Raw genomic sequence first — 13316 nt, 5'->3', positions numbered from 1 at the left:
CATTGACTGTTCATCCCCACAGAGGGATGGACATTTGACAATGGCAACCTATGCCTGCAATTCCCAGAATATCCTGAATTAATGCCATCTCCCAGGGACCAACGGCTAATGACTGCTTAGGCCAGAGGGAAACCAGGTATGGCAACCTCATATAGTTCTTCTGCAAACTAAAGTCAAGAAAATAATCAACATATAGTCTTAGAAAGAATGCAATAGAGATATATTGAGTGAGTTATTTAATTATTTATTTTTTGGTGGAGAGGTTTTTGCTATAGGGTGTGTGCGCTTGCCAGAAAGACAAAGAGAGAGAGAGAGAGCAAAAGTGAGAAATAACCCCCCAGGGGAGATGGCCATATTGCAATCCCTTCTCCTCCATTCTCCTCTCGGGATCTTGGACACTACATGCACACATGCCTGATGTGAGTTTAAGCCACTAGGTTCAGGACTTGAACCGTGGTTGAATACATGGGAGTTCAGTGACATAGCCATTACGCTAACTGCTGACCCTGAGTTATTTAATTTTAAAAAGTCTTTTATCTTATAAAAATATCCTGAGTAAATGTATCCATCTTTTGGGAAGATTGGATCCTTAAAGGAGCCCATTAATGTTTAGTTATTCTTTTATTGTGTGCCACAAAATCTAAAATAATTTAAAAAGTCATTAATGGAGGGACCAGCAGTTGGTGTAATGGCTATGTCGCTGGACTCCCATGTGGTCAACAGCAGTTTGAGTCCCAGACCTGGAGGCTTAAACTCATGCCGGGTGCATGTGCGTGCGTGCCCAAGATCCTGAGAGAAAAATAGAGGAGAAAGGGTTGTGGTATGGTTATCCCCCCGGGGGGTGTGTGTGTGTGACTTCTCACTTTCTGTCTCTCTCTATCTTTCTGGCAAGTGCACATGCCCTATAACAGAAACCTCTCCCCCCAAAAAGGAAGCCATTAATGGAAATTTTAAAACCCTTAATTAATTTTGTTTTGTTTAAGTTTTTGCCATAGGGTATGTGTGCTTGCTAGAGAGAGACAGAGAGGGAAAGTGAGAAATTACCGTCTAGGAGAATGACCACATTGCAATCCCTTCTCCTCCATTCTCCTCTCAGGGTTTTGGTTGCATAAACACACACACACACACACACACACACACACACACACAGCATGATATTCAAGCTTCTGGGTCTGGGACTAAAACTACATTTGGCATGTGGGCATCCAGCACTTTAAACACCTCACCACCTGTTGGTCCCAAAATAAGCTTTTAAGTTATCGAGTTTTCCAAATTTCTCTTTAAAATCAAGACCTGGTCCAGCTGCAATGGAACACGTGGGAAGGTGCCATTGACAATGGCTGAGGCTGCATGAGAAACTTAGGTTTGGTCCCCAGCCCAACTTAAAAATGCTGGGTGTGGTGGCGTACAGTCCTTGCTAGCTGGGAGGCTGGAGCAGGAAGAATCTCATCACAAAAGATATCCCCCCACACATAGCATACCCATTTATCTCTTTCTCCCTCCTGTGCTCTCATCAAATCAGTCAACCAATCAACGATCACCATCTTATTGGAATTTCACAAGTCACTCAGAAAGAATCCAGTTGAATGTGATAGTCCCTATTACTCTATTCCTCAGTAAATGATTTTTTTTTGTCAAATTACTAGGTTAAAAAAAATGCATTTCTTTATATTTTAAAGTCCTAGCTGGTGGGGCTGAGCTATTTATATTTGCAAGCTTCTCAGTTGATTGTAAGGCACACACTTGTCTTTGGTGTGGAACAGTATTTTCAAACAGTGATACAGGGTATAGACATAGGCCAGCAAGTCAAAGATGGAGTACTCGCTTGTTCTTATCTCCCATTTTACTTGAAATATGTGTCCCAAGATTCTCTGACTCTATACACTGACTAGTATTTAAACTATCTCTGTGTGTGTGTCATTTCGCCAGTTAGATTACTAGCTCCATGCTGACAATAATGTCTGGCACATACATACTCAGAAGGGTAGATACATTGTCTAGAATTACTGGTTTATACAAAGAGACCAGCCGTGGGATCCTGACCACTCTCTTTCTTTTTTTCTGTAATTTGGCACACGAAGGACATATATCAGTGGCCTTTCTTTCTTCTACTGCAGCTGATTAAATGCCCAACTTATCTTTGTTATATTATGTTTCCCAAAGGGCATCTCAGTTTGATTCAGTTTGCTACTTAGTTTTTCATTTATAGATTCAAGCTATTGAGAAGAGGTTCTAATAACACTTATGTCAATGTAATACATAGTTTGCCACTGCTTTTCTCAAATAACAAATAACATTAAAAAATGAGTGTATGATTTTAGATCTCTAATAGTAACCTAAGGGATTTTTTCAGGGCATTGCCTTGGTACATTTATATTTAAAATTTTGTATTTATTTAAATTTTTATCATTTATTTTAGTGACATCCTTTCTTAAATTAGCTGTTGTGGTAATAATAAAGCTAATTTATGTGCGAGTTATATTTCTTAGTTCTCCAGAGCTTTTACATGCATTTATTTCATTTCCTCCTTACCACAGGCAGGGAAAGATTATTATACATATTTTATAGCCAGAAAAACAGAGCACAGAAAGGTAAAATGACTTCCCAAAGGGTCACAGAGATAGTAAATACCAGACCAGGAGCCAGAAATTCCATCTTCAACTTCCTAGCCTAGTTCTATCCACTATATTACTGTTCTTACATATTGTCCCAGACCGAAGACAAGCAGTGTATTTGACAGTAAACTTCAAAGCCTACAAACAATATGGATGTCTGGGCCCACTCTGATAGAACCCTGTAGTTTCAAAAATAAAGAAATGTGGACTAATCAATGGTGTGGTGGTCTTAAGGCTGCAGGATCTCACATGGCTGACTTCATGGTTTAAGCTAGGATCTGGCTGCTTAAGAAATGTACCAGGTGTATGTGCCTGTGTGCCCCAAAACCCAAAAGGAGAGAAAAAAGAAGGAAGAAGAATTATGTAGTGTCATAGTCCACGAGGTGGGATGGGGTTTGTGGGTAGGGGTTGCTTTCTCATATCCTCTTGAGAGACTCAGCCGCTGCAAGTAGATATAACCTCTAGAAAATTAAAGAAAGAAGGAAGAAAAGAAGGAAGGAAGGGAGGAAAGAAGGAAGGAAGGGAGGAAAGAAGGAAGGAAGGGAGGAAAGAAGGAAGGAAGGGAGGAAAGAAGGAAGGAAGGGAGGAAAGAAGGAAGGAAGGGAGGAAAGAAGGAAGGAAGGGAGGAAAGAAGGAAGGAAGGGAGGAAAGAAGGAAGGAAGGGAGGAAAGAAGGAAGGAAGGGAGGAAAGAAGGAAGGAAGGGAGGAAAGAAGGAAGGAAGGGAGGAAAGAAGGAAGGAAGGGAGGAAAGAAGGAAGGAAGGGAGGAAAGAAGGAAGGAAGGGAGGAAAGAAGGAAGGAAGGGAGGAAAGAAGGAAGGAAGGGAGGAAAGAAGGAAGGAAGGGAGGAAAGAAGGAAGGAAGGGAGGAAAGAAGGAAGGAAGGGAGGAAAGAAGGAAGGAAGGGAGGAAAGAAGGAAGGAAGGGAGGAAAGAAGGAAGGAAGGGAGGAAAGAAGGAAGGAAGGGAGGAAAGAAGGAAGGAAGGGAGGAAAGAAGGAAGGAAGGGAGGAAAGAAGGAAGGAAGGGAGGAAAGAAGGAAGGAAGGGAGGAAAGAAGGAAGGAAGGGAGGAAAGAAGGAAGGAAGGGAGGAAAGAAGGAAGGAAGGGAGGAACGAAGGAAGGAAGGAAGAAAAGAAGGAAGGAAATTTTACCTAGTATCTTGGGAAAAAAGACTAATCATTAAGTGAGGGTGTGGGGAAACAGAGACCCCTACATTCATTCCACTCTGATGGAAGAGTAACTTCATGTAGATAATTGGAAAAGTACATCAGTGTAAATGAAGATGTCCTAGCTCCTGAAAGTCCTCTGCTGGACATGTTCCTGAAAGCAGTCAATACAAGTATGGCGAAGATGGTCTGGGCTGTACAGTTTTGCACAGCTCTATGACACTCAGACGCATTTTCTCTTGACTTCAAGAAAATGTTAGCATGTCTGTCACAACTATTATGTTTTCCAGTCAAACATAAATATGATTAAGAAACAAAAACAAAAACCAAATGAGAACTTTATAAGTAAAAATGTCTATATATGCCAGAAATTCAGATTCAACTATTTTAAACAAAATGCACATTTAAGTACAAATTCATCAATTATTTGATAGTTACTTGTCTCAAAATGCTTCATATTTCCTTTATATGTTTATTATCCTAACTATTCATTGGCTATGTTTAGATTATCTCCTTTTTGTTTTTTCCCCCAGAGGTTTTTGCTAGACAGTGTGCTTGCCAGACAGACAGAGAGAGACAGACAGACAGAAAGCGAGAAATCACCCCCCAGGGGGAGTGGCCACGCCACAATCCCTCCTCCTCCACTCTCTTCTCGGGATCTTGGGCACACATGCACACGCACCCGGCGTGAGTTTTAAGCCACCGGGTCTGAGACGCGAACCACGGTCGACTACGTGGCAGTCCAGTGACATAGCCATTATGCTAACTTCTGATCCTGTAGATTATCTCTTTTTTAAATAAATTAGATTTTCATTAATATATGAGACTTTTCATCATCTGATTTTTAATTTCTTTGTTTTTCTTTATTACTGTATTTCACAGTAAAGAATATCAATGACAATTTAAAGTATATTTTCTAAATAACCAGTAGAGTGAATTTTAAATATGCATAACATAATGTTATATGTTGGAGGTGGTGAATAAGTTTATTTCAATTTGTTTATTACATACTGTATATACACTTTTAAAAACCACACTGAATTATACGAAGATCTATAATATGTAAATGCTATAATGATGTATATGAGAATATATTATGTACTTATAATACATAAATATACATAGCATGTAAATAAAAATTACAATAAAACATTAAAGAAGGAAAATTAAATTAAAATTTATTTTAAAAATTAAAATTAAAATCCTGCAGAATGCCTGTTTTTTTAAAGAATTATTTATTTAATTTTTTTTATTCATTCATTTAATTTTACCAGAGAAAGAAAGAGAGTGAGAGGGAAAGTGAGAAAGTCACCAGGTCCAGGACTTGAACTGTGGTCAACCATGTGGGAGTGTCCAATGCCTTAATCATCACACCACCTGCTGGCCCCTAGAATGCCTTTTTTTAAGAAAGGCTTTTTGCTGTAGAGTGCGTGTCCTCTCCAGAGAGACAGAAAAACAGAAAGTGAGAAATTACCCACCAGGAGGGATGGCCATACTGCAATTCCTTCTATTCAATTCTCCTCTCAGGATTTTGAGCAAGCACACACATGGGCCCAGTGTGAGTTTCAAGTCACTGGGTCTGGGACTCAAACCATGATTGACAATGTGGGAGTCCAGCAATGCAACCATGATGCCATCTACTGGTCCCCAGAATACCTTTTATTAATAAAATAAGTTTCTAGTGCTGTGGCTTCATGAGGTTCTGTATAAAACTTACCTGATGAAGAAGCTGGGAAGACATTTTTCTTGTCTAAAACCATGGATTAAGGGGCTGGCTGATGGTGTGGTGGTTAAGGTGCTAGACTCCCACATGTCTGACTACCGTTTGAGTCTGAACCTGGTGACTTGCTTTCTCACTTTTCCTTTCTCTCTTTCTCTGGTCAAATTAAAAAATAAGTAATAATAAATAATTATTTTTAAATGAATTAATGATTCAGAAAGATATCTTCAAATCCTATTTTTAAACAGGTTTAATTAAAAAAGAAAAAGTATACGTCCAAACTGAAGACGTATCGGACAGATTACAAACTTAGTTGCAAATGTGAATGGACTAACTAGTCTGCAAATATTTAGACCAGAGGAGTTTTGGTCTTTGCTAAGCTTCTGGGAACAAAGTTCTAGAGATATACAGTAAGATTACGCTATAATCTCTGTTACTTTTACTACGCAGTCTTACAGAACATAAGAATTTGTAAAATAGATGTGGCTTTATTCTAGAAAGCACCTATATTTTTAAAACTAATAATACTGACAATATACATAGAAGTGGGAAAAAAAAAAAAAGGGCCAGAAAGGGAAAGATTGAAATGAGAATTTTATTTGTACGAGAATTTTATATGCACCTCTGTGCATTTGCTTTGTTGTTTTTGTTTTTGTTTTGGGCTATAAATACATGTTTTGACGACTTGGAAAAACAACTGACATAGAAAAACCCAAACCTAAATTAGTTCTCATGCAAAATCAGATCGGAAGTCACTAGATGGGTCATCCATGGCACTTACTTATTTACTTATTTATTTATTTATTTATTTTGGAGAGATTTTTTTGCTATAGGGTGCATGCGCTCACCAGAAAGACAGAGAGAGACAGAGAGACAGAAAGCAAGAATTCATCCCCCAGAGGGATGGTCACACCACAATCCCTTCTCCTCTATTCTCCTCTCAGGATCTTGGGCACGCATGCACACACGCCCAGTGTGAGTTTAAGCCACTGGGTCTGGGATTCGAACTGCAGTAGACTACATGGGAGTACAACAACATAGCCATTACGCTAACTGCTGGTCCCCAACTATGGCACTTATTAAACATCTAAGGCAGGAGAGAAAGTGTGTAATGGAATTACAAATGTACGCCCATGTTTGTCCACAGAATTTTAAACATTGAAGAAGGTAATGACATACTCACACATAGAGGACGGATCTGGTGTCACCAACTTTCCCAGCATCGCCTACAGTAAGGGTGTCGTATCCTCTTTCGAGCTCAAATTCTTCAAAGGCTAGCTTGATGACCTAAATTCAGAGGGGCAAAGTGTTACTTAGCATAATAGGAATGTCTCGTGGCTTTTAATATTACAAATACATAGCTGAATAATCATTTGATGAGGGTCTAAGGAAATGAAGACTCTCAGATTTGTTTCGCTGTGATAGAAAAGTAAAAATATCAATTTTACGGTAGATCACTGGAAAAGTATACCAATGTAAATGATCAGTTTTGCTCCTTAATTCCACTGTATTTCAAGTGATACTCAAGCTGCCTGAAATAGTTATATGGATAACCATATATATTGGAAAGCTTTAACATAAAATTTTACAGAAGTCCCAATTTCTACTGTTCCCAAGGTACTTATTAACAGCCCTAAAAATGAGATTTAACTTCTACTATATTTAAATATATAGCAAATATATATTTTACCATTTAGAGTTAGTGAAAATATAACTCATTATAAGCAGAAAAGATGTTGCTTATAGTTAATAAACTATATTTTGGTAATATTCAACATATCCTGAAATAAGTATTTTTAAAGTTATACATGTAGACAGGGCCAGCAAGTGGCATAGTGGTTAAGGCACTGGACTCCCACATGGTCGATCGTGGTTCAAGTCCCAGACCTGGAGGCTTGAAAATTATGCTAGCTGGGTGCCCGTGCATGCATGTCCGAAATCCCAAGAGGAGAATGGAGAAGAAGGGATTGTGGTGTGGCCATCACCCTTGGGGAGTGATTTCTCACTTTCCCTCTCATTGTCTCTCTCTGGTGAGTGGATGTATCCTAAGGCAAAAACCTTAAACAAAACAGTTATATATGTAGAGTTAATGTAATTATCCATATTAACATATGGAAAAGACTTTCTAAAGCTGGAAAGTTGTCTTCTACACCTAGCTTTCCCAACACTCAAAGTATTTTGTTGTCATTATTTTTCATAAACACTTTCTGAGGATGATCAATACCATGACATGACATCTAGCCACGATCAGTTTCTGTTTGACACACTGATATGTTCTGATTCTATGAACGATCTGTAGAGCACAGGGTCCTCTTCTCTTGAATGAAGAAATACTCCCTGGGGTGATCAATATTGGATCAAGACAAACAAGGAACCAAAGATATCTCTAAATGAGGCTAAGGCCTTGCATAACAAGGAAAATATGAGAAAGAGATAAACAGACCATGATAAATAAACAAATGTTAGATAGGTAGGTAGATAAATAGATAGATCATGGCTATACAGGTGATAAATATATAGATATGAAGATTCTTGAAGAAGTTCATAGAAATTGCACAGTATGAAAAAACTATGCATAGACTTTACATATTTTTAATACCAAAATAAACTCACTTCTTAAAAAAAAGTAATCACTTTATGAATGAGAGCAAGAGCAACAATGAGAGAGAGAGAGAGAATGCCCAATAGAGTCATGATGCCATTGGTCACTCCCAGGCTCAATCAGCCCCAGATCATGGGCACGTCCATACCTGGTATACTTAGGGAAGTCTTTGGATGCAAACCCTAAACCCTTCCATGGGGTCTGTCTCACTGAGTGCCAAATTTCACTGACGTACCACTGTCTGGCCCCTAAATTCATTCTTCCTTTTGTCCATGAACCTTTTGAACTCCCCTTGGAGGCATGTGGGAACACATAGGTGGATGAATGGAAAATATAAATAATTAATAGAGAGCGAAAGATATGGTAGATGGATGGATGAGTGAGGGAGAGAGGAAGAGGCAGGAAGATATTTAGGTAGGAGGTAAAAGGAAGGAAAGAAGAGAGATAGAATAGCCATATACTGAAAATAAATTTTTGTGTAAAGCTGAAACTCTAGATAATTTTGCAGAAAGGTATCAAATGTATGTTTGTTAAACTTGAAAGAAAATAATAATCATTTCTGGGGGAGGCAGGCATTGCACTAATGCCCAGTTTAATATGTGCTGTTTGAACAGGCTCTAGACAGGTGCTTTTCCAAGCAATGCTAATAAGGAATACATTAATTTTGCTGTGTGAAAGTCTTACTAAAATTAGTAATATAGCTATTATAATTTACAAAAATACTACTACTTCAAATTGCAGTGTTTGTATGAATAGATTATTTTAGCAATCTTATTTGAAACAGGTGTGGATATTGATAGCTGTCGCCAACCAGTATAATCTTGCATATTAAACCTAGGATCTGATGGTAGTTTTACTTCTATTTTATCTTTTTTATCTCACTCATGATATAAGTGACCATGATGAGCCAGCAATTAAAGAACAATGACAAAAAAATACAAATAGACGAAAACTAAAGAATCATCCTTGAGACCTGACCGTTTCCCATCTCTTTTTTGACATGTTTACTCAGTTACCTTGTGGAAAGCCTCAGAGTGAAGCGATGATAATCTATTAAGGTTGGAAGATCATGGCTGATCAATTTGTAATGAGTCACAGATAGGGGTCTCACTACATAAATGGACTTTCAACAGGGTGTCAAATGACATTTTGTGATTCTTCCAAGCTAAGGCAAAGATGGTGGGAGTCAGTTTTTGTCAGTGTTTAGTCTCAACAATCAGCTGGGGCCATTGTCAAATGAAAGTCTTTTGTCCACACTATTGATGCTCAGTAGAAAGCGAAAAACTAGATTCAGTCTTTCCTGAAGAACCTCTAGTTTGTTAGAAAATATGTTGTTTTGTAAACACATATGGCTGTAAAATAAACTTGCAATAAATTGAAATAAACTTGCAATTGTACCTCAAAAAAGGATAGTCAGAGATGCAAATGAGGAATGAAGCTGACAGGATAACACAATTTAAGTTTCAAATGGTTTGTGACATTTAGTTGAAATTTTTTTTTAGTTCCTTCGACATGTTTTTTTTTTTCCTTTTTTTCCCGTCTTTGCTATTTGCTATAGGTGTGTGCACTCACCAGATAGAGAGACAGAGATAGAGACAAAGAGAGGGAAATTGATAAATCACCCCCCAGTGGGTGATGGCTATGCTGCAGTCCTTTCTCCCTCATTCTCCTCTTGGGATTTTGGGCATGCATGCACATGCACCCATTGTGATTTTCAAGTCACCAGGTATGAGACTGGAACTGAGGAGTTGGCTATTTTGGATCCAGCTGCCTTAACCTCCACACCACCTGCTGAGGCAACACATGACGTTCTTCCTTGTCTTGAAGGCTACCTGCAGCTGTTCCTGCAGTGGTTGTTCCCTAATTCACAAGTCTCTGCTATACTGCTCTCTTCCCTCTGGCTCCCTTGCCAATTCTGTCCAAGTGGGTCCATCTCTGTCGATATCACACCCAGTCACACCACAGCAAGTCACTTTTTGACATATCATGTTAGTTTACTCGCCTTGCTAGCCTCACATGATTCATTGGAAGTCCCATGAGGACAACCACAGTGTCTGCATTAATCGGAAAAGGAAGCGGCAACCTCATTGATGAGGATTTATTGAATGTCTACTTTCCAAGGCCACCATTCTAGGAATGAAAATGAGGAGGAGATGGACAATGACCTAGCCTTCAAAAAACATGCAGTGTACAGAGGACATTTTGAAGAATACACATGACTATAGAATTTAGCACATATGGATCAAGGTTCCCCAATGACAATAGATAACGTAGGAAGGAAAAGAAAAGGAGGTGGGCAGAGTTCCAGACTTAATAAACTTAACCCACAGGAGCATTTCGGTAAATACAAAATAAAGAATTTAACATTTACAGATAAAGATGCCTTAGTGATAGTGTGTAAAATCATTCACTTCTTCAACTTTAAAACAGACTCTCAGACTGTGAGAAAAGACAGGCTGTTCAGTCTAGAATTTGGTGCCATTTAAAAAATATAATCTTGGTGTTTGTAACATTTTTCCATTTTTCACTAATTCTCTTAATTTCAGTGTTATAACAAATTTGGTTTGAAAAGCCTCTTTTAGTTTTAGCTTATCAACAGTGTCAAAAGCCTTATAAACTCTATGAGAAAGAATATTAGCTTTTACATATTTAAATATTTATAAAGCGTATATTTCTAAAAATATAGAAAATGTGTCTTCGAACCTTTTTAAGGAGAAATGTCAAATGATACCATTATATAAAATTTGTTTTGAGTTTGAACCTGTTCCAACATGTTTTTATTCTGGAAATATTTAAAATACATTAGGGAGTTAATTTTACATATAATTCACCCATATCTCTTTTATCTTGGCTTCTGTTCATCCATTCTTTATTCACTCATATACTAAAGGCAAGTTAATATAGAAATAGTCTCTCTTAGATAGGTCATTGTGCAAACACTTTCATTTTTTAAAGTTCTTGGTGTTGGTTTGTGTGTGTGTGTGTGTGTGTGTGTGTGTGTGTGTTGTTGTTGTTGTTTTCTGTCTGGCACATGTACTCACCAGAGAGAGACAAAAACAGACAGTGAGAAGGGAGTGAGAAATCACTCCTCAGAGGGATGGCCACTTCACAATCCCTTCTCCTCCATTCTCCTCTTGGGATTTTAGACATGAATGCACACACACCCAGCATGATTTTCAGCCATTTGGGAGTCTAGCGCCTTAACCCCTTAACCACCATGCCACCTGCTGGCCTCTGTAAGTACATTTTTTAAAAAGTTTTTGCCATAAAGCGTATGTGCTTGTCAGAGAGAGACAGAAGGAAAGTGAGAAAACATCCCCTAGGGGGATAGCTACGCCACAATACCATTCCCTTCTTGGGATTCTGGGCATGCACACACATGCACCTGGCATGATTTTCAAACTGCCAGGTCCTGAACTTGAATCACTATCAGCCATGTGAGAGTGAAGTGCCTTAATGGCCATCCCACCTGCTGGACCTGAATACATTTTAAATACACTGTAACCAACATTCAGAGTAGTGGTGTGCTTATTAACAAAGTCTCTTGCTAAAAGAGTAAGGTGTAAATTCAGTTCCTACATGCTGAGTTTTGTCAGTCCAAAAATCCACTGCAAGGCTAAGTATAACCAAGTGAATTATTTAAGAGGTACTAGTCTAACTTTAAAAAAGGTTTAAAATGGCTACAGAAGGGATTAGGAGATGTCCTATTTCACTTTTCTGATTTACAACACTCTTCTTGCCAACCCCAAGCCAGAGGTAGCTAGGAGCATCATGGGTTACCATGATGTGTCTGTATAGGATTAGGCCTCTATCCTTATTTATGTCTATGCCTATGGCTCATTTCCTTGACTATGAATTTCACTTGCATTTGAAAGACTTTTGGATACATTAAAAATAAAACAATGATGTTGAATTATGATTAATTTGAAATAAAATGATCTCTATTGCTTTCAATTTGCTTATAGGACTTGGAAGAGAAGACTTACCAAATTGATAACACATCAAGCTTAATATGATTATGTATTGTTTTATACAAGGTATACTATATTGGAGATGCCAATAAATACATCTTTTTTTTAAGAATTATGATAATCCTTGTTTGGCTAAAAAATAAAGAGAGTCACATAATTTATTTAATAAAGAATGCTATCAGATTCTGGATAATTTATTGAATAAAATTAATTAAAAAACAAAGTTTGCTTTTCAATAAAACCTCCAAACCCACAGAACCTAGGTAATTTTTCTCCCTCTACATCTTATTTGCTTTATTTCTTCTGGGATGATCCACATGGTATTTGTCTACCTAATCATTCCTCAGCTTTCTTACTAAGGAAGTGAGGAGGGATATAAATGAAGAAAAATGGGATAAGTTTATTTACCTCCTCTGTCAATATTAATGGAAGCATCTCCGATCCTGGTAGGTCTCATTATATCTAAACAAGCACTAAATGCCATCCTTATGAAATCTACAACATAAGCAATGAATTGGTTCCCAAATATTTTTCCACCTTTCTTGCACCATTTTGCTGCACTTAGTACACAGTCCAAACCAAGTTGGAAAAAGCTGAGATAACAGCAAGAAATGTGATGATGCAGGATGCTCTGACAACATTGTGCTGTTCTGTGTGTTTAAGATATTCTTGCTGCGTTCAATTGTGCTTTATTTTGGTCGGAATGTTTGTGACCTCCCCAAATGTATACAATTAAATCCTAACCTCCAAGGTGATGGTATTAGGAGGTGGGGCCTTTGGAGGGCGATGAGGTCATGAAAGTGGTATGCTCATGAGTGGAATTAGTGGTCTTATGAAAGAGGCTCCAGAGAGACACTCATATTTTCCACTATGTGAAGATACAGTAAGAAAGCACCATCTATGAACCGGGAGGTGGGTCCTCTACCTGGTGAATCATGTCAGAGTCTTGAGTAGAGTGGTGGACATCAATATCTGTCTTTTAGAAATCACTCAGTCTATGTTATTTTCTTAATGTGCATATATACCAGTCAAACAGACTAAGCATATTGCATAGTCTATTCACTGAAAAGGCTCATGACAAGTCAGATGACAGTATTTTCTAAAGAAGTCATGAAAATGGTGGAAAAATTTCAATCCTAGCTTCCTGAAAACACTGAAACTCAACTATTATAAAATAAGCCTCAAACAGAATTTCTATTCTTTAGTAAATACTGATACTGTGACAGAATAGATTAGTCCAATTTT

At 38.0% G+C, this 13316-nt stretch overlaps 1 protein-coding gene across 1 annotated transcript in view; it reads right to left on the bottom strand.

The window, feature by feature from the left end:
- The window catches only part of LOC102500420 (CUB and sushi domain-containing protein 1-like), a 214376-nt gene that overhangs the window by 75339 nt on the left and 125721 nt on the right, over positions 1-13316 (bottom strand). The window contains exon 5 of the mRNA XM_006165295.1: positions 6682-6785. Coding sequence (XP_006165357.1) covers positions 6682-6785 — 104 coding nt within the window. The remainder of the gene's footprint in view (positions 1-6681; positions 6786-13316) is intronic.

Source organism: Tupaia chinensis, unplaced genomic scaffold, assembly GCF_000334495.1.
Source record: "Tupaia chinensis unplaced genomic scaffold, TupChi_1.0 Scaffold143877_1, whole genome shotgun sequence".
Classification (NCBI taxonomy): Eukaryota; Metazoa; Chordata; class Mammalia; order Scandentia; family Tupaiidae; genus Tupaia; species Tupaia belangeri.
This window is presented reverse-complemented; position numbering and strand designations above follow the sequence as displayed.